Source organism: Cephus cinctus, unplaced genomic scaffold (genome assembly GCF_000341935.2).
Source record: "Cephus cinctus unplaced genomic scaffold, Ccin1 Ccin1_scaffold1034, whole genome shotgun sequence".
NCBI lineage: Eukaryota > Metazoa > Arthropoda > Insecta > Hymenoptera > Cephidae > Cephus > Cephus cinctus.
Genome location: NW_014333567.1, coordinates 310,387 through 329,381, shown reverse-complemented (window position 1 = coordinate 329,381; position 18,995 = coordinate 310,387). Strand labels below are relative to the sequence as shown.

The window sequence follows — 18,995 nt, the reverse complement described above, 5'->3', positions numbered from 1 at the left end:
GAGAATGTGAATACAGTAAACTGAAACTTGAAGTCAAAGGGTATTTTCGAAATAATGCTTACAAAGAACGTAGACTTTGAAGTTGCAGCTTGCAGAGTTTCCTGCCTGATCATAGGCGACGTAGCTAATGTCATATGTACCCCAGAGCAAAGTCTGACCAGACCTGTGACCGTTCTTTTCCTGTATCTTAGTTACACCTACATTGTCACTGAAGTGAGGCTCGTCCCAAGTAACAATGGAAGATCCATTCTTGGCGATGACCCAGAGGTCACCAGGGCAGTGCTCGACTTTTGGAGGCACCTTATCAGTCTCCAACTGTTGACACTTGTTACCGCTGTAACCAGCGGGACATATTCTCTGTCCGCAATGCGAAGGGACGACCCTCTCGACACCGCCAATAGTATCGTCGTATCCTGCCCATGTCAAGATAAGACCTTGGTAAAGTACAGGTTCCGTACGACAATCGCGCACTTGCTTCTGAATCTCATTGGTCACGTGAAGGGCTCTACTCCACACCTGGACCTTGGTCAAGTGTCCTTGGAATCCGGATTCAGTGTAGCCCTTGACATTTTCAGTTCTTGGTTTTCCAAGGACAGCCCATCCGCTGGAATTATGACAATTATAAAAGATTGGAAAACAAAGCTAGAGAACATTTTTCAAAAAAAGTTAGAAATATATGTACTAGGATGGAAGACTCCTGCCACTGGCATATCCTTCTGTTTTGCTGGCGATCAAGCCTTCCGTTATCAGTATAAGTTCACCGGCGTTATCGCCGTTCCAAACGACTGCAACATGGTGCCACTGGCCGTCGTTAATCGTGGCGTACTCTCTAAATGGCAGGTAGACGTCTTGGAAGTCAGGGAAGAGAGACACCTGGACGCCATTGCTGTGGGCCTGGATCAATGGTCTGCGATTCGTCGGTACATGTGGAGAGCTAATGGAAAAATCGATATTCTATACGACTGCGTTTAAAGTTCATTAGAAAAATTCTCGGTAAAAGACGTACCTGACGCTGTACAGAGTAAAGAAGATGCCTGCTTCATCTTTTTGAGTGAACTGAACCCACATGGCAATGGTCAGACTTTTTCCTGCACCCGTGAAGAATGGAATAACCTGAGATGCGCTGCTACGAGTTGGATCACTGAAGTAAAGATCGTAGTCCACTTGAATGGCTACAATGAAAAACAATTATGTATTATAGGGTCATCTACATATGATGATACGACTTTACGACACAGCTAGATATAAAGGACTGTTAACGTACTTTTTCTACAGTCGTCGCCAGTCAAGTTGAATGGGCATTGGCAGAAGAATTTTCCAGTGAGATCGATGCAAGTAGCCGATGGTGGACAGGAGTTCTCTTTGCAGTCAATTATGTCATCCTCGCAGTTCTTACCGGTATAACCAGGAGGACAAACGCAGGTGAAACCTGCACCATTATCTATGCAGGTCGCTCCATTTTTGCAGGCACCGGCTAGACACGCATCGTACTCATACTGACATCCTATGCCAGTATAATCTTCGGGACACGAGCAGTTGAGACCAGACCCAAAGTCTTGGCAGCGGCCGTTGTGCATGCAAGGATTGCCAATGCAACGCTCAGGTGCGGTCTCGCACTGTTTGCCATCAGTTCCAGAGGGACATCTGGGCAGCACAAAAAATACAGTGAAACAAGTAAAGAATATAAACCTTAATTGGCTTCGAATGGATATAATCCAGGGAAACTCTAGTGATTACTTACACACAGAAGTAATCCTGGAAGAGGTCGATACAATTAGCGTCATTCTGGCAGGGTCTATTTTGACAGGCGCCAATGTCAGTCTCACAATGTACTCCCGTCCATCCTTGAAGACAGGAGCATTTGAAGCCACCGACTTCATCCCTACAAGTTGCGCCGTTCAGACAAGGATTCGAGGTACAATCGTCAATGTTGACTTCGCAGGCAGTTCCAGTATAGCCCTCACGACAGTGGCAGACATATTTGTTATCTAGGTCGACGCACCGATCGGTGCCAACTGGATTGCAAGGGTCACTGAGGCACTCGTCAATCTCAGCTTCGCACTGAAGACCAACAAATCCAGGCCTGCACTTGCAGACAAAACCATCCAATTGATCGACGCATGAGCCCCCATTCTGACAAGGTTCGGATGCGCAATCATCTATGGTGTGCTGACATTGTTTGCCGGTGTAACCAGGTTCGCACGTGCAAGTATAGTCGTCGACGCCGTCGATGCACTGTCCATTATTCTTACAAGGTTTGCTGGCACATTCATTGATATTGGTCTCACATGCTGCACCTCCCCAGCCAGGATGGCATATGCACTCGTGACTGAAGAGATTGTCTACACAGATGCCATTCAAGCAGGGATTACCGGAACAAAGGTCAATTTTCTCGTGACAGCGTTTCCCAGTAAACCCTGGAGGGCAATCGCAGCTGAAATCTGCTACAAGATCGGTGCAATTTGCCCCGAGGAGGCAAGGCCTCTCGGCGCAGTCATCCGTGTTGATCTCGCAACTCTGTCCTTCCCATCCTGGTAAACATTCGCACTTATATCTGCCCTGCTGCAGTGCCATGCAGGTAGCTCCATTGCTGCAAGGATTGCCGTTCGCCGTGCAAGGATTTATCTGAAAAAAAAATTGTATTTGTATCATCTAACTCAACGAATTTATGTGGAAAGTTGTTTATCCATGTTTTTCTTACAGTAATATCACAATCGACGCCTGTATATCCAGACCTGCATAAGCAAGTGTAATTGTTGAAGCCGGGTTCGTCCTTGCACATAGCGCGTTCTGGACAGGTATCGTTCCTACAGTCGGATTTCTCTTCCTGGCAATTGATGCCAGAGTAGCCATTGGCACATTGGCACCGGTAACCCTGAGGAAGGTCAATACAAGTGGCGCCATTGTAGCAAGGCTGGGATGCACACTCGTTGATGTCGATTTCGCAACGACGTCCGGAAAATCCAGCAGGACAGAAGCACTGTACCCCATGGCCCATTGGCACGCAAAGGCCACCGTGCTGACATGCACTGTCAGTGCATTGAACAGGCTTACATTCTTCGCGACCAACCGCACCAGGTCCGTCAGTGTACATGTTGGTAGGACATTCCAAGCATGTCACGGCACCATGTTGAGGTTGATAAAAGTCCTTGGGGCACTGTGCGCAAGGTGCCAGTCCCGTATCGGAGTACATGCCCGGAGCACACTTGGGTCGGCAACGATCTCTACCTGGCGCTGCTGGTTGGTACGTGAATGTTCCCGCAGGACATGTCTGACAATCTTTATATCCGCCAGTCGGTGGTTCCCCGGTGTAGCTGTTACGTGGACACTCCAGACACGGTACTAGACCTGTAGGGGAATATGTACCGTAACCACAGACCGGAATGCAGTCATCGATGCTCTTGGAACCTTCTTCTTTGGTGTAGGTTCCAAATGGACAGCGTAGGCATGCACCCTGACGGTCGCTATTCTGATAGAATCCCTTGGGACAGTAGGTACACTGCTTCTGTTTCTCGCCAGCGAACGTTCCAGCGGGACAGTGCACTGCAAGGAACAGAGGACCATGGAATTCGGTTACGAAGAATAAATCAATAATTTCATATTGAATAGCTTTGACTTACAGCAACGTGGAACATCGTTAGTATCCATGTTAAGAACTTCACCGACACTGCAAGTAAATCCTCGCGTAATCGATGACTTCAAAGCTCGTAAAGGAGGACATTGATTTCCAATAGCAGACACGTTTAGCAAAGGTCCGATTGCGGCACTGGCGTAGGGTACAGACAGGTCGAAGATCAAGTTCAGAGTAGAACCGCAAAGATTGTACAATTGTGGTTGCCGCACGGCGGGAACAATTGCTAGGACAAAGTCCATCTGTAAACAATTAAATCAGGAGATCATTTATTTATAATCTCTCCAATTTTCTCAGATTCCTGCCCGAATTGATATGAATCTTTCGTATACCTTGAGAACGTTTTCTTCGACGAGAGATGGCATCGATCGTACAAATGTAACGTTCATTGGAACATTGACGGCAGAACAACGTTGGGTCAGGATTCCATTGAGGCTGATGTAGTACTGTGACATTAAGTCTTGGTACTGGGGTAGACAAGTCTGAGTGACAGCACCGTTGGCACGGTACGTCACCGAGGCGACGACATGGTAATCAGCTTGTTGCGTGTCTGTATTGTAATGTCACAAAGATAACCAACGTTCTTTACTTAAATGACGAAGGCAATCAGTTCAAAGAAATGAGTACTGCAATTCACTTACTCTCGGATACGCAGTCGGGTACCACTGACGTTGGCATCCAGTGCTTTTTGGCATCACACGCGAAAGTCTTGACAGGTGCACCGTCGGTGAACCTAAATCCAGCTTTGCATGTGGCGATACACTGAATTCCTTTGTCACCAGGTAGACAGTTCAGAGCACCGTGTGCTGGCGGTTTCAGTTCCCAATCGACGCACGGCGTCGCTTGCACAGACACTTGGAAGTGGCAGGACGCTCGATTTCCGGAAGAGTCAGTAGCGTATACCGTCACGTTTTCAAATCCGCCGATGGGAATAATTGCGCGTTCTGGTACGAAAACGATCTTAACGGGACCAGATGCGTCTGTCGCATTGATCCGTCGACGTGTCTCATTGAAGTTCACTGAGTAGCTTTCCTGACGGTCGACGAGCTCAATCACGTAGCTCTGAGGGCAGCTCAATTTGGGTGGAGTTACATCTGCAAAAGGCAATACCGTTAATTTCAAAGACAGGCATGGATTTCATCCAACGGATTGTGTAATTCGATGGGTGCCTATTGTATAAGTACGTACCAGGAACAGTAATGTTGATTTCACAGATGGCAACGTTACCATCGTAGTCAAAGGCCACGTACTTGACCAGGGTATCTTCAAAGACACGCACAGGTGTCTTGAAACTTTGTGGTTTGACCTCAAGGCGAGCTATGCTACCGCTATTGTCAATGGCAGTGGGTTCAGTAAAGTTAACTGCCAGTAAACCACCATCCGCATCCTTCTGCACGATGATCGGTTGTTGTGGACAATTTTGAAAGACTGGCGGCTCATTGTCAACGCAGGGTGAATATCCGTAATCGTATCCAAGAAGAGACTCTGAGGCGGGCTCTTCGCAGCCCATCAGTTCAAACTTGAGGCAGGCGTTGTCCATGTAGCTAACGATACCTAGGATGACGAACCTGGCTTGTACATACTTCGGTAGAGTGATCATAGCAAGCTCGCCATAGTTTCCTGGGTCACGCATTGTCAGATTGAAGTTAGGGAAGTAGACAACGTAGTTTTCGCTTTCAGCTTGCTTATAAAAGAAACGAATTTCCGTTGGTCGGCCAACAATGTCATTGGTTACTACACCCTTCACTAATATGGCCTTGACTCTGTACACCTGGCCAAGATCAACGCTCACGTAGGTAAACGCTTCCTGCTTGCCGCACCATCCTGTCACAGAGTTCAGTCTGACGTTCTTTGCTTCATAATTAGGTCGCTCGGATGTCGCGTTAATAGCCGAGTCGGGAATACGTCCCGAGGCAAGTCCTAAAGGTTTCACGACCTTGCATTCCGGTTCGCGAACGCAGGCAATTGGTCGTGGATTTATTAAGATGTAACCAGGTCGATTGCAGCCAAATTGGACTTCTGATCCTTGCTCATAGCTACGAGCTACTTGGTATCCATCACTAGGTCTTCCAGGATCCTCACATACTGGACCCTCACAGCGGAGATTCCCAAAGTCCCAGACACCATTCGCTTGACAGCGTACCACGTTGTCATGACGATTAGTTTGACCTGCTAGCTTGAAGGTATCCTGACATCCGAAGAAGAACGATGACTGATACTTGGTGTCCACGTACTGACCGTACTCTGCACCAGGAGTCGGCAATGGTTTCCCACAGTCGACGCGTGGACAGGCTGGCTGTAGACCAGACAGCCAGTAATCGGGCAATCCTGATTTTGGGTCGTAAACGCATTGTCGGAAATTGGAAGTCGCTGTGTTTCGCAATAGGCGTCCATTGTTACCGCAGGTCAGAGTCACGTTTTCCTTGAAAGGTACCAGGACACTTGCCTCATCCGATCGGATTACCGACAGACCTTCATTCTTATCATCAGGAAGTGACACGCATTTCGCATCTACAGAAATTGAAATAGTCAGCATTAGATTATAAAATTAAGAAAAATTGTTTGATGCGCTGTTAATGGCGCGCCTTACACTGGCACACAGGTGTTGTTCCGTTCCATGTACCGCTAGAGGTGCAGACGATGGACGATGATCCTGACAGTACATAACCAAAGTTACACTGGAATCTCACGAGGTCTCCAAAGTGATACTGCGACTGTGGAAGAAAATGCACATCGCATTAGTTTATCAGAAAAATCAATAGACACGAAGATTTATCTACCTTGGTCGAAAGGACTTTTCCATTTTCAGGAGCCAATATAGCCGGACACATCACGGGTACACATGTTTTGTTCTTTTGGTACAGGTCGCCATCGCGTTCACCAGATTCTGCTTTTTCAATGTAGTATCCGGCAGTGCCATTTCCTTTATATAACTCGAATCCAGTATTGCACATGCAGGAGTAGCTACCAGGATTGTTGACGCATTTCTGATGACAGCCGCCATTTTTAACGGCACATTCATTAATGTCGCTACATTCTAACCGGGTGCATCCCATAATTTCAAGTTTTATACAGGGCGCGCCGACGTAATCTTGAATGCGGAATCTTATGTACTTTGCTTCGATTGGAACAGGTAAGTTCAGCACGGATAGAGTCGGTTCCAAAATTCTGAACTCCACGGGAGTGCCATCAGGATTTGTATAGTCCTTAAAAGTGTCGGTCAGATCGTCTGTATATTGAATTCGCACTGCGGATGTGAATGCGATGTTTCCATCAATGCGTCCAACGCTTTGAGTCCTGAATCCACGTATAATTGTAGGTGCCTTCATGTCAATCATTGCCCAATTGGTGCCGGGTTCTATACTGTTACCGCACCAGCCATCACCGCTATTCAACCGGATGCCCTACAGGAAGAAAATGTATTTTCTGAATAGAGTCAGGGACATCTGTTTCTCTATGCTCCTTTCCTTGTGATTTATATCTTAGAATAGAAAATTTCTTAGAAACTTGTTTCTCCACTTACAGCTTTCGAGTATCCATATTCTGAACTTGAAACTGTGATCGATTCGTCAGGAATACCGCCATTGATGAGTCCCAGATCGCCTACTGGACGACATTCCATAGCAGGAGTGAAACCAGACTTACATTTGCACGTGAATGCACCGGGTGTGTTGATGCATTCAGTGGATGCTAAATCACACTGACTAGATGCGCATTCGTTGATGTCTATAAGAAAACGATTGCGTCAAAAAAAGAAAATACATAAAAGTATGAATTTTCTTACCTTCGCAGGAGGGAACATTATCAAATCTTTGATTGGGACCGCATTCAATAATATTGGAACCAGTAAGCTTATAGCCCTTATTACATTGAACACGGACCTCATCGCCGAAGTAGTAATCTTTTGTCATATCAACGACAAATCCATTTTTTATCGTAGGTAGAGTAGGACACGCAGCTCCTGTTATTCCAAATAATTGTGAACCTCTTGCTCAACTCCAATGTCTATGAATATTTGCGTTCAATACTTACGGGAACACGTTGGCACATCGTCGGACCAGGTGCCATTGCTCATACAGAGGATAACTGGATGTCCACTTCTTACATAACCGAGTTCACACTCGAATCTGACGATGGTACCGTAGCTGCGACCGCCACCATTCAAAATCGTCATGTTCGCATGTGGCGCTTCAGGAAGTGGTGCACATTGGGAAGCTACGCAATCAGAAGGTCATTGATAAGAATTCAATGGATAATGTATATCTATATATTATAAAAACATTTTTGCCAGTGCATACCAAGGCACGATGGTTTTTTCTCCCATCTTCCATCAGCCAGACAAGAAATCTTCTCCGTAGGACGACCGGAGGGGAATGCAAAACCAGCATAACACTGATAAGTCGCTAAGCCATGATAAGTCACATTCGTAGAACCGATGGAAAATCCGTTATCAATCTGAGGAACCGGTCCGCAGTAAACTTCTTGACATTTCGGTATGTAGGTGATGGACCAATTTCCGCCAGGTAGACACTCAGTGACGATTTTTGCTTTTCCTGTCGCGAATTCCTGTCCCAAAGGACAAGAGAACGTAACGACTGTCCCGAAGGCAGTGTCCCTGCTGGAAGCTAGTGCACCTTCTCCAGGTTGCAGAGCAGGACAATCTAAATCGCAAAATGCCTGGTCAAATGTCATCATGGTAAAAGTGATCCTGCCAATTGAACAGAAAGACAGTTTACCTGCTGAAAACGCCGCTTGCCACCCCGTGCTACTGTGCAGGGCGTCAGAAACAAATCTGATGAGCATCTCACCGCTCTCCGCTGTTAGGGTTATCTTTGGTCGAGTGTTTGACGTAAAACCGTTACCGGCATGCAGACGGAGTCCATTGGCATTGGGACCGTCATAAACCTTTAAAATTAGTACGCGTTACGTTACTTCTGGTTTTCCAGGATGAATGGATATTGTGATAGCGCAGTTCAAGAAGTTAATTTACCTGGACGACATCTGTCTTATGAACGTTGAAGTTAACGAATTTTAGAGAGAGGGCAGTCCCTTGCGGATTCTTCACCCTGAAGAGGCACTCTTGGTTATTTGGATAGTCGTTTAATCCATAAGATGGTGACTGCACTGTTCCGTTCCTTGCAGTAATGCTGGCCTTGCAGCCCTGAGTGTAACGGATGCTAAAACCACGACGAGAATCACCCAAACTCGTCTTGAAGTAGAGATACAACTGACTCCCGGTGGATACAATGACAGCTGGATTATCTTCGGATTTTCCGGATAGACGCGCTACAGGTCGGCTCATCGGGGAATCTCCGTCCCTCACAAGAATGTAGTCCCTGTTGATTTCAAGATCCAGGTCTTCAATCTAAAAGAATATACAACAAGAGATCAAATTAACGAAACGCGACGACAATTGTATTTTGATTCGTTCTGCCTTGTTGAATGTTCTTCAGCAGTGTGCTTCAGTTGGTACACACCTCTAGGGATATTATTCTGCCAGGCTGAGCCTCAAGTATGTAAAGACACTCCAAGCCCCCAGGATAATTCTGCGGATATCCTGGTGAAGTGAGAACCTGACCCTGCGGAGTAGCCCGCAGGACGCCACCGCACGTTTGCGGTTCCGTTTTCCACGAGGCTCGGAAGCCCTTCCTCTCAACAGAACCGTCCGTGCTAAACTTGACGATCATAAAGTTGGAGGCTGAGACAAAGAGCTTGCTGCTTAGTTCCTGTTTACCGGAGAGGGTAGCCAAGTTCACTGATTTGTCCTCCGTTCGTCCTCCAACCAGGATCTGAACGATGTCGAAGCTTTTTTCGGTCTCGAATTCTTGAAACTGAAATTTCAGGGCAACACTTGAAAAATATTCAAAGAAACGATAAAGTCCGATGTGGAACCGTGTCAGTCGGGAAAAAAAAATCTTTAAATACCTGTAGAAGAATATTGTGACCCTGAGGTCCTTCCAAGGTCCATTTGCAATTACTTAGTGGAGCATATTTGTGAGGATAATTCGGACTTTCGACCACGTCGCCACTGCTGGCCATGTAAAACTGGCAATTGGAAGGACAATCCAGTTCATCCGACGAGTCGCCACAGTCGTCTTGCTTGTCGCACTTGAAGGCAGCGTTGATACATCTGCCATTGGAGCAATGGAAGGAGCCTGTTGGGAGATAACGAGGCATCATAAATTATACTTAAAAGATAAAAGCAAGACGCAACAAAAAGAATAAGGATATGGGACACAGCAGTGGACGCAGGTAAAAACTTTGAAACGTCGAACGGTAAGACCAACCTGCTGGGCAGGCATCGGCGCGACACATAAATGGCAGAAGTGATTCGCACGTGGTCAGTTCCCAGGATTGCTGTTCCTCGGTGAAGGTGACGTCGACGCATTCACCGGATCTCGGATTCGGTTGCTTCGAAGCCCAAAAACCTATAATCGGACACAGAAGCATTATTGCAAAGATGGGATTTTCAGTCGATCCAAAGTCTTCGGACCGACTATTACGTATGTAAATGCCACGTCGTCGCGCGACTACTGCAATTGAAACTACAATTCCACTGGTATAAGGTACGCATCCTGATTCGGTATTCTCGATGGAAAAGTGTGTCTTTGTGCCGTGTGCGAGTTCCGCGTTTCCGCGACCTCGATTCCATCCCGAGACTTACTTTGCGCTTGCGTGTGTACACTTTCAGTACAAACATTTCCCCGTCTCTGGTGCTACCAATTTTAATATTTGTTTTATCTTCTTACCGGCGTACTGGGAGACCAGCATGCCTGCCGCTGACTCCAGGGTATTGGTTCGCAGATCGTCCAGAGAGGCCAAACCCAGCCAATAGCGATTGGAGTATCGGCCGATCATGCTGGCAGTCATGTTGTTTTCTCCATAAGTTTCTACAACCATCAACTCGCTGCCGTACCTGAGACACAATTTTATTAATTTCCAATTATTTTGCCGTTATTCCACGTCCCTTTTCACGAGTCCTGTGTCTCCTCTTGCTTAGCCAATATTCTTAGGAACAATAGGAAGCACATGAACAATAGGAATACTCGTGTATCGTGGCTGTCATTTGAAAATTAAAAATTTCAACTAGACGTAAATGATCATTCGCCAAGGTCGCGTCATGTTCGTCGGTAAGTAGTGACGTCACCAGTGCTTCTCAAAGGTGAAGTTCAACAAGGAAGTCGAGTGTTCAAGGGGAACGCGGTTTGTCGAAAGCACCCGGGATGAGTGACCTCCATCTTACCGTGTGCCGTCCATACAAGAATGGACAATTTTCTAACGGATCCGCCTAAATTTCTCCACTCTCGTTTGATGGACTCGATAAAAAGTAATTTCCAAGACAATGAAGGAGAGACAAATAGATTTATCGAAGCACTTACCTCCTGCATAGCTCGGCAGCCTTCTCCCACGAGTGCCTGATGTTGAAGAACTTGTAACAGTGAATCCCTCGTAGCTCCCAACCTGGTAGGATAAACAGTTTTTGAGGGTAAGTTTATGCGGGACTTGAAGAAATGGACTTAGTAAGTAAATCCGTGCACGACGAAAGGCGGCTGAGAGTCTTCGACGAGCAGTTGACCTATTCGGGTTTGATGGACGTGCAGACGTTCGACCCCAATTCTTTTTGCTACGTGGGAATTGCAGTCGCGCTGAGCGAATGAAGCTCACGAGGATGACGTCGAGTGAAAGAGCCGCCGCCGCGGTGCTGACAGCGAATGAGCCAAGTCCGGATGAACGGGCTCAACGGGCTCAACGGGCTCAACGGGTTGTATCACAGCTGCTGACGGGCTGGGTATGTCGGTTTGTCGGTTTGCCGGTTTACCAGTACTTGGCAGCCGGTACTCGGTCTTCGTTCCGTTTCCGAGAAGGTTATCCGTGTCACGAGCCATCGACTTTAAGTAAACCACCCTACTCGACGCGATACTCTACTCTACTTCCACTTGCGCAATTCTCTTAATGTCACCACGAATCGAGATCCATGGCTAACCTGTCATTTTCAGTTTTACTATCTCTTTAGAATTCAGTTTGTCTTTTAAAGATGGAAAATGTAAAACTCCGCTCATTTTTGACGTTCGCAAGGCCTACGAGCGAGGCGAATCCAATAAAGAGCGGGATAACGGTATCCGATATTCGTGGTAGGAATTCGTGCGAATTCCCATGTATTTCCCATGTACACGTATCCGTATACAAATGTACCTATACGCGTGGCGCACCTATCGCAAATACCGTGGGCGCCTGCCTTGTCTCGTTTCCTTCGTCGTGTCATTGCGCGCGTGTACGATCATCCGTGAAAAAGATTCGTTACGAGTAATTTCAACAATTTCACGGAGTTACATGCGCGAATGCACGATCGAGGTGTAAAAAGCGTAATCGACGTAGCTTCGTAACACATGACGTATTTAAAGAAAAGTAAATCCAGAGTCCCAGTAGTTGAATTTTATTGTACTGTTGAATAACATGCGGGAACATGATGCGTAAATGCGGTTACTCTTATCTCGATGAACATAAGAGTGTACAATGAAGATTGGTAACGTATACCAGGATCGGGATCAGTGAATCTGGAAAGCAGGTGTCTGCAGCCACAAGTATACACGCAAGGGACCTGGTGCTGCAAAGAGTACTGGCCAGAAGTTTTCTTCTCGCAAAAGGTCAAACGAGCACCGTCATCGATACTTTCACTTCTCTCATGGATGCTTTGTCGTGTTTCGTATTATTACGTGGTAGACCTGGTGGACTTTATGGACTTGGTAGACTCGGTGGATAAGGCAAGTATCGGGAATTTACCAGGCGATCCTGAAGCCCCGTTACGCGTCACGGCGCAAGTGCTTTCCTCAAGAGACGAGCCGAAGGACCCCGAGCCCAACCGAGCCCAACCGAGTCCAACCGAGTCCAACCGAGCCCAACCGAGACGCTACGAGTCTACCGTAGCACGTGTATCGCCTCTGAGTTCGACGGGAGCTCCTGCCCGAAGAAAACCTGAGACAGGACCGACAGCACGGACATCCACGAGCCCGGATAGTCATCTTGCCAAGATATTCCAACTAATAGAGGATAATGCGATACGTCCCGTTCGACGGGATCGTGTGGTTGTTGTGCGAATATATATTTTTAGGATCGGTCGTATAGCGATGCAGTGAGAACCCGACTCATCGTGTAGGAATGCCGTCGTGTCCTCCTGCCCTCTTTCCCCTCCGGGGCTTCGTCCCGTATCTACCGTCTCTTTCGTTATTCTCATTCGATGCCGGCTCTTAGCTATTCTCTTGTTTATCACGCGATAACATGCCTTGAGAGAAATCCACGGTTTTTCATTTCATTTTTATTTTAAGCTCAAAGCAGATGAACACGCCTATTGTGTTACTATGAATACGTGGGTATGCGTAATCCTTGATTTCATTGTGAAAATACGACAGAAAATTATGTGGGTGCTAATCGTATGTTTATAAAACCGTACCATATGCAGGTTACGCGCCCGTCTACTCAGGCGGTATGACTTTTTTCCCGTTTTTCGATAACAGCGCGGCGCGGCGGCACTCGACCTGGAGCATCCCGTTAGTTAATCACGTGCCTTTTTTTACCCAAATAGAACCAGCCTTATCATGCGCTCGAGGAATGCGTTACCGGCAAACCATTACAGGATAAATGTGATTTGCAGTTGGTTGCACTCAAGTGGCACAGATAAAATAAAGAAAGTCGCCTACAAGCATTCAAATGACTGAGCGGTACAAGAGATACAAGAGACGCAGAGATAAGCTGCTATGAACTTTATCCGTTACGTTCCCTCAGTTTCCTATCGTCCCTGAAGTTTATGTCACGAGCGTGACCCATTTGAGATTTATTATTTTCTCGAGATTCCACAGCTGAGAGGAAATACCGAAACTCGCGACTCAAGGAGCGTGACCTCCACTACAAACTGCAGTACACGTTATCAAAGTTCCAAGACGCTATTTCACCCAGTGTCACCGGTTTCACTGATCAGTGATATCCGTGTCATCTTTCAAACGCTATTAGGGAACTGCAGGAATGCACTATTGGACTGAAACCTGCTGTCCGAAATTCAATTGTCGTTTATCCTGCCGGTGGATGGGCTGACTTCGTTTCGCAGGTGGCCCGAATACCTGCGTGTAGCGGTTTGGCTGGGTCTTTGGTCTCTTTAAATGTACGGTGTCGATCTGAGATGCTCCTTAGATCGCGACTTGTTTGATACTCTCGTTAACGCTATTTATCCGTACTCAGGTTTCTCCACTCGATTCATCTGCGATTCTCGCCGCTGGTGGCGACACTGTCGAATTCCGTCTTTGCCGATCTCCCCATTTTCCCCTACGAAGCTCCGCTAAAAGTCTCCGTGCTACGTCCCCGCGCGCATGCGCATGCATAATCATAAATCACCATCTACCTGAACAGGTACTGCCGCCTTCCTTCCGTCGCCTTTCTGCGCCAATTGCAACTCTGGTGCACAATGTGCGTGTACACGCCAACACAGAAATATCATAGTTTACTCACCATTCGGGCAGCTGAAGATATTCGTAGTAGGAATCTGCAAAACGAACAATGGATTTTAAGTTTTGGAAGAAAGCTCAGGCATTCTATTACCGGGGATAATCCTATGTATTAAGGGAAGGTTGCGCTGCCACTCTTCTGACGCCAATAAGTCTAAGCTCTTATCTCTTAAGGAGCGCAGGTATCGTCAGAAAGTGAAGTGGAATCACGAATAAGGAGAAATTTCGTTTTTGTGATTTTTGGCAATTTTTATGATCCGGCTGCGGAATGGGTCCTTTGGGCTCGTCCCTTTGGCAACGAGACGTCGTCGCGTTATCAATTCTCGGTACGTTTGTGAAGCCATTTTAGATATATCTATTAGAATATTGATTACAGGATGACATAACGTGTATTGCTGTACATCCATGAAAATCGGTGCAAGACTGTTTCCAGAAGCCGAATAATGTGTTTCGCGTAAATAAAGCACCTTTTGTTAAAGAGCAAAAAGATGCAGCGAGCATAGGAGGTTTTTTCTTAAAAGCAGTATCGATGAAATTATGCAAATAATTATGCAAATCAACCCTCGCTGCTGTACCTACATTACGTTGGCAATCGTCGGTGCGTGAAGAGATCTTTTTTTTTTTTTTTAGAAAGTTCTGGGTGGTAAGAAGCGACGCCCGAGAATTTCTTAAGATGTGCGAAGTTACACATGTCGATTACACGAGTTACAAGGCATTTTGTCTGTGCCGGCTGTCGAAAATCTTGAATTATCGCTCAACAGTTAGGATAAGAGAACGTGGTGCAGCGCCATTGGGAAACAGATTGTCTTTTCGACGCTACACACCGAGTGAAAGTGATGAGAATCTACGTAAGTAACGAGATGCTGAGAAGCATCCAGTCAATTTCCCGGGGATCCGTCCGTTTGATCTTGGTAGGAAGGAGATTTTCAAGAAAGACGGCTAGCATTATCTAATTGTATTATTATATGCATCAAGCTTTATGTAATTTGGGTTCTTCCACGTGCGATCGTAACGTCCTGCTATTTATTGATTCTCACGACAACTGAATAATTCGAGGGTCGATCGGACAGTACATCGATTGTGAACATCTAAGGGAGCAGCGTCGACAGACCAAATTGACAAGCGGTGCAGCGGTGCAGCGGTGCAGCCACCCCCTATAGTGCAACTTTGAGAAGGCTCCTCCAGAGGACGAGGGTTGCCAATTGGCCTACGAAGTGGCAGCAGGTACCTGCGTGCACCGGATGCTCTCTTGCCAATACTAACTTCTGCTTCTCAGGCCTACGAAGGCATCCGGGAGTGCTATGCACTTTCACCGGCCGCACGGCAGGCACCTCTTCTTCTCACTCTTCTCCGATCATAGTTTTCCGGAAGGAATCGTTTGAGAACTTTTGAAAACGACATGGCTTCGTTGTCGAAGGAATGCAAAGTCTCGTTAATTTCGGCCTCCATCGAGCCGTGTCCCGCGCCTCGTGAGTCGCCGAATTGGAATGACCGCGGGAAAATTAAAGAAAGCGAACGGGACATCTAAGCGCAAATACGGGGGTTAGGTTAGGTTCAAATTCAATTGCCAGAGGAAACATTGTAATTTTCCGCACGGCGGAATCAGCAAGGTGAAATCATTGGTGTTCTTATTTCTATTTCGTTTCTTCTTTCCCCTATCGCCATTCGCGTCATTCCGTCAATGCCACATAGGCATATCATTGTGGTTTGACTGGCCTGGACTAACTGGTCCTGCCTGGTAAAAGTCGTAAAAAAAGATCGAATCGAGTGACAGGATATTTCGTAGTGGATATACTCACTATGTAATATCAGATTCGCAACTAATCGAACCGCGTCAGGCCTACCGACCTTTAGAACCATAGAGCTCCGTCGAAGCCACACTACGTAATACGACCGCGAGAATTCGTCGCTAGAATCAAATTACCAAATTAATAGCCGCGTAATGGATTTAATAATTGACCGAGCAACCCGGAACATTGGAAAATGACGCTCGTGAACTCGAAAAGTTTCATCCTACGTTTTGCCCCTCGTAATACAGATTTAATACGAGACGTTGCTTTGCTATGGCAAGTTCCTTCAGTTACGTAATAAGATGCGGAGGGAGGTTCTGGTGATGGTTCTATCCTGGACAAGAATAAGGATCTTTCTGCGAAACGTCCCACGGTTAGGAAGCCCCACCTCATAGGCAGTCTTCTTCACTTCCGGCTGGACTTTAATTACACCCGTGTGGAGAGAAACGATGCAAATCGTACAAGCGCTAGCAGGTCGGCGCGTTCGCTCGGGCGTCCCGACGCGCGTCTCGCACGCAGGTTTCACCGATTTACAATTTCGAAAATAAAACCGACCGTCGACGATTCCCTTACTGTATTTCCAATGTAAAGCGTGCTCGACTTTTCTTACCTGAGACTGGGATGGCTGAAGATGGCACAAGAGGAAGGCGACCAGAACGGCCGCCAATTTCCTTATCAGCATATTTCTGAAATTACAAAAGAATTCTTTAAAGCACACGTTTCACTCTCCGATGACTCCTTGTTACGCGATGAACAATGAAATGTTTTCCTATTCGATTACGACATCTTTGTCTTTTTTTGACACCTCCGTCTTCTTCTCGGAGCTAAGAAACTCCAAGAATTCACTGGATGTCTAAACAAAGAATGTCTCGTTACATTGTTTCGTTGTCGGATTATTTCGCGATGAACAAAGCGACAAGTAACTTCAGTGAAAAACTTCGAGCGAGTCCCTGACATTAATTCCAAAGCGAGAGCAGCGTGGTACAGTAGCGACTTAATCGTAAGGCGTGGCGCTCAAGGAATTCGTAACCCGTTCGGAAATCTCGGGTGCATCGTGGCCATTCTAAATACGAGGAGAAGCCCCGAGTTTCCAGTGAAACTTTGAAGATCCAGACGATCGAGATAAATCGTGGGGCGATTCGGTCTCGCGCAACCGCAACAGACGTTGGATGTCGAGTGCAAGCAAGATGAAGGATCTCAAAAGGACCTTCGCGAGGCGGCAACACTTGCCTCGGTTCGAACGCAACGGCAGAGAGCATGAACGAACGAGAAGGCGCGCCTCTAGAAAGTCGCCTTATGGAATCCGCCTTATTCCGCACGGGAATGTTTCTCCACTCGGTAAGACATTATTACATCCACGCGTAAGACTGCGGACCATTCCCCCGCAGCCTCGTTATACGTATCTCCACATACATACACGTATACTTCACAGGCGTAAAGGCGTAATGACTATGTCGATATCCTAGATAAAAAATTGATACATAATATTGGTATAGCCGCGCTGAAATTCCGGCATTAAAGTATCGGTTGGCAAAGCATCGCTGACGGATTCTCATGTCGCGACTGCGCATGCGTCCGGACCGAACTGCAATCCAAATTCTGCGCAACCTGTCGAAGACGTCGAGCAGCTGCGTCGTTGAGAATAAATGGAAAATACAAAAATAGTTGAGCGACGTTCTAGCTGCGCAAGCGCGTGCGCGGAAATAATGAGCTTCCCTCCCGTGGACGTTCAGCCTTTCGTTTCGCTTGTCCCTATTGGGCAACGATCTTGAGGACGAGTCCGACGAGAAAGCCGATCGGCTCCAGGCGCACGCGGGCGCAGGCTCCAGTCCCGCAAAGACGGGACTCCTCTTCCGCGGACGCTGCAAGAGACGCGAGGACAGGGTCGAGGAAACACAACGGCGAATCTCCATCCAATTCGCACGAAAGAAATTCCCATCCCAGGAGGTTGTTTCTTATTGAGTTATTAATGTTCCCCATACAGGACGAAAGCGAGGAATTCGAGAAGCGCGTTCCGAGCGGCAGCTCCGCGCATGCGCGTCCTAACCTTCGCGATCGCGCAATCCTTTTCGCCGTCCTACTCCGAGGAAGCTTCCACCGGCCCGGGAAACAAGCGCGGCTCCTCTCTCACGAAGGATCCCACGCTGATGTAACGTGCCCAAGATACGTGCTGAGTGCGCTTTTGCAAACGCGGGAGGCGACGACGAGCGGCGTAATTGCGTGTGCGTGACGCAACGGCGAACGGGGGACGGACGACTCGGCTGGGAAAAGGGCGATCGAATAATCGAGTAGGCACCGAGGCGTCGGCCTACTGCGCTCTCGCTCTGTTTACTCTCGTAAACAATAACCGTGCCCGATTCTCTTGTGCGCATGCGCTGTGTCACAGCAATCGCAACAATCCCATCGCTCCATCAGCCACGCTTCCCCAATTTGAGCGCGTAGCTCGCATAGCTCGCATAGCTCGCGCAGTCTGCGCCTCGATCTAGATTCTGCTCCCATCTTTACTCCTATTTACGCAACGGCATTGTCTTGGGCAATCAGTTCGAAGCATAACCGGAGCAGTACGTTTCCCGCAATTAAGCCGCTTGGCTAATTAGCCTCGTGCGACAGTTCCGGGGGCAGGTTCCGTTTGGTATTTCGTTGCGCATCTCTTGATACGCGTCATTATACTTCGGATGCCCGATGCTGCTTCGTACCGGAAATACTTTATCGAATGCACAGTCGAAGGATGGATGGTCGCATGCGAGCAGCCATACGTCCGTTTTGCAATTAGATGAGCGCCCCCCCTCCTTCCGCCCCAGGCACAGTTAGTCTGGAATCGGCAGGAGGGAGGGAAACGTCGACGGGCAGGTTTACGATTACGATACGAGATCGTCGTCGTCACGGAGTTGAACTCTCGGAGTCGATGCTTGTCCCTTTCGTAGAGTGTGGAGTGTAGATTATCGGCGGGTAACGGTTTCTCGAGAGTGGGCTTCGTGCATGACAAGAGCTGCTTGTCGTGTCTCACGATCAGCTGCGCAATTGACTTCACTTGTCTTTACACGGACTGTACTCGGTAAGAAATCCTGACGATACTTCACT

The 18,995-nt window shown here is 47.4% G+C and overlaps 1 protein-coding gene across 4 annotated transcripts in view; it reads right to left on the bottom strand.

Annotated features, from left to right (window-relative positions):
- The window catches only part of LOC107271694 (sushi, von Willebrand factor type A, EGF and pentraxin domain-containing protein 1), a 28,466-nt gene that overhangs the window by 4,663 nt on the left and 4,808 nt on the right, over window positions 1-18,995 (bottom strand). For all 4 annotated transcript variants that reach the window (XM_015747969.2, XM_015747970.2, XM_015747971.2 and 1 more), the window contains exons 2-26: window positions 16,525-16,600; window positions 14,129-14,162; window positions 11,011-11,092; window positions 10,381-10,547; window positions 9,919-10,059; window positions 9,557-9,786; window positions 9,109-9,462; window positions 8,622-8,996; window positions 8,368-8,536; window positions 7,930-8,292; window positions 7,664-7,846; window positions 7,416-7,592; window positions 7,155-7,357; window positions 6,412-7,035; window positions 6,222-6,345; window positions 4,820-6,142; window positions 4,273-4,725; window positions 3,964-4,181; window positions 3,621-3,873; window positions 2,702-3,543; window positions 1,742-2,625; window positions 1,265-1,644; window positions 1,007-1,172; window positions 683-934; window positions 63-604 (exon numbers count right to left, since the gene is read on the bottom strand). In XM_015747969.2, coding sequence (XP_015603455.1) covers window positions 63-604; window positions 683-934; window positions 1,007-1,172; window positions 1,265-1,644; window positions 1,742-2,625; window positions 2,702-3,543; window positions 3,621-3,873; window positions 3,964-4,181; window positions 4,273-4,725; window positions 4,820-6,142; window positions 6,222-6,345; window positions 6,412-7,035; window positions 7,155-7,357; window positions 7,416-7,592; window positions 7,664-7,846; window positions 7,930-8,292; window positions 8,368-8,536; window positions 8,622-8,996; window positions 9,109-9,462; window positions 9,557-9,786; window positions 9,919-10,059; window positions 10,381-10,547; window positions 11,011-11,092; window positions 14,129-14,162; window positions 16,525-16,596 — 8,611 coding nt within the window. In that variant the 5' untranslated portion in view covers window positions 16,597-16,600. The remainder of the gene's footprint in view (window positions 1-62; window positions 605-682; window positions 935-1,006; window positions 1,173-1,264; window positions 1,645-1,741; window positions 2,626-2,701; window positions 3,544-3,620; window positions 3,874-3,963; window positions 4,182-4,272; window positions 4,726-4,819; window positions 6,143-6,221; window positions 6,346-6,411; window positions 7,036-7,154; window positions 7,358-7,415; window positions 7,593-7,663; window positions 7,847-7,929; window positions 8,293-8,367; window positions 8,537-8,621; window positions 8,997-9,108; window positions 9,463-9,556; window positions 9,787-9,918; window positions 10,060-10,380; window positions 10,548-11,010; window positions 11,093-14,128; window positions 14,163-16,524; window positions 16,601-18,995) is intronic.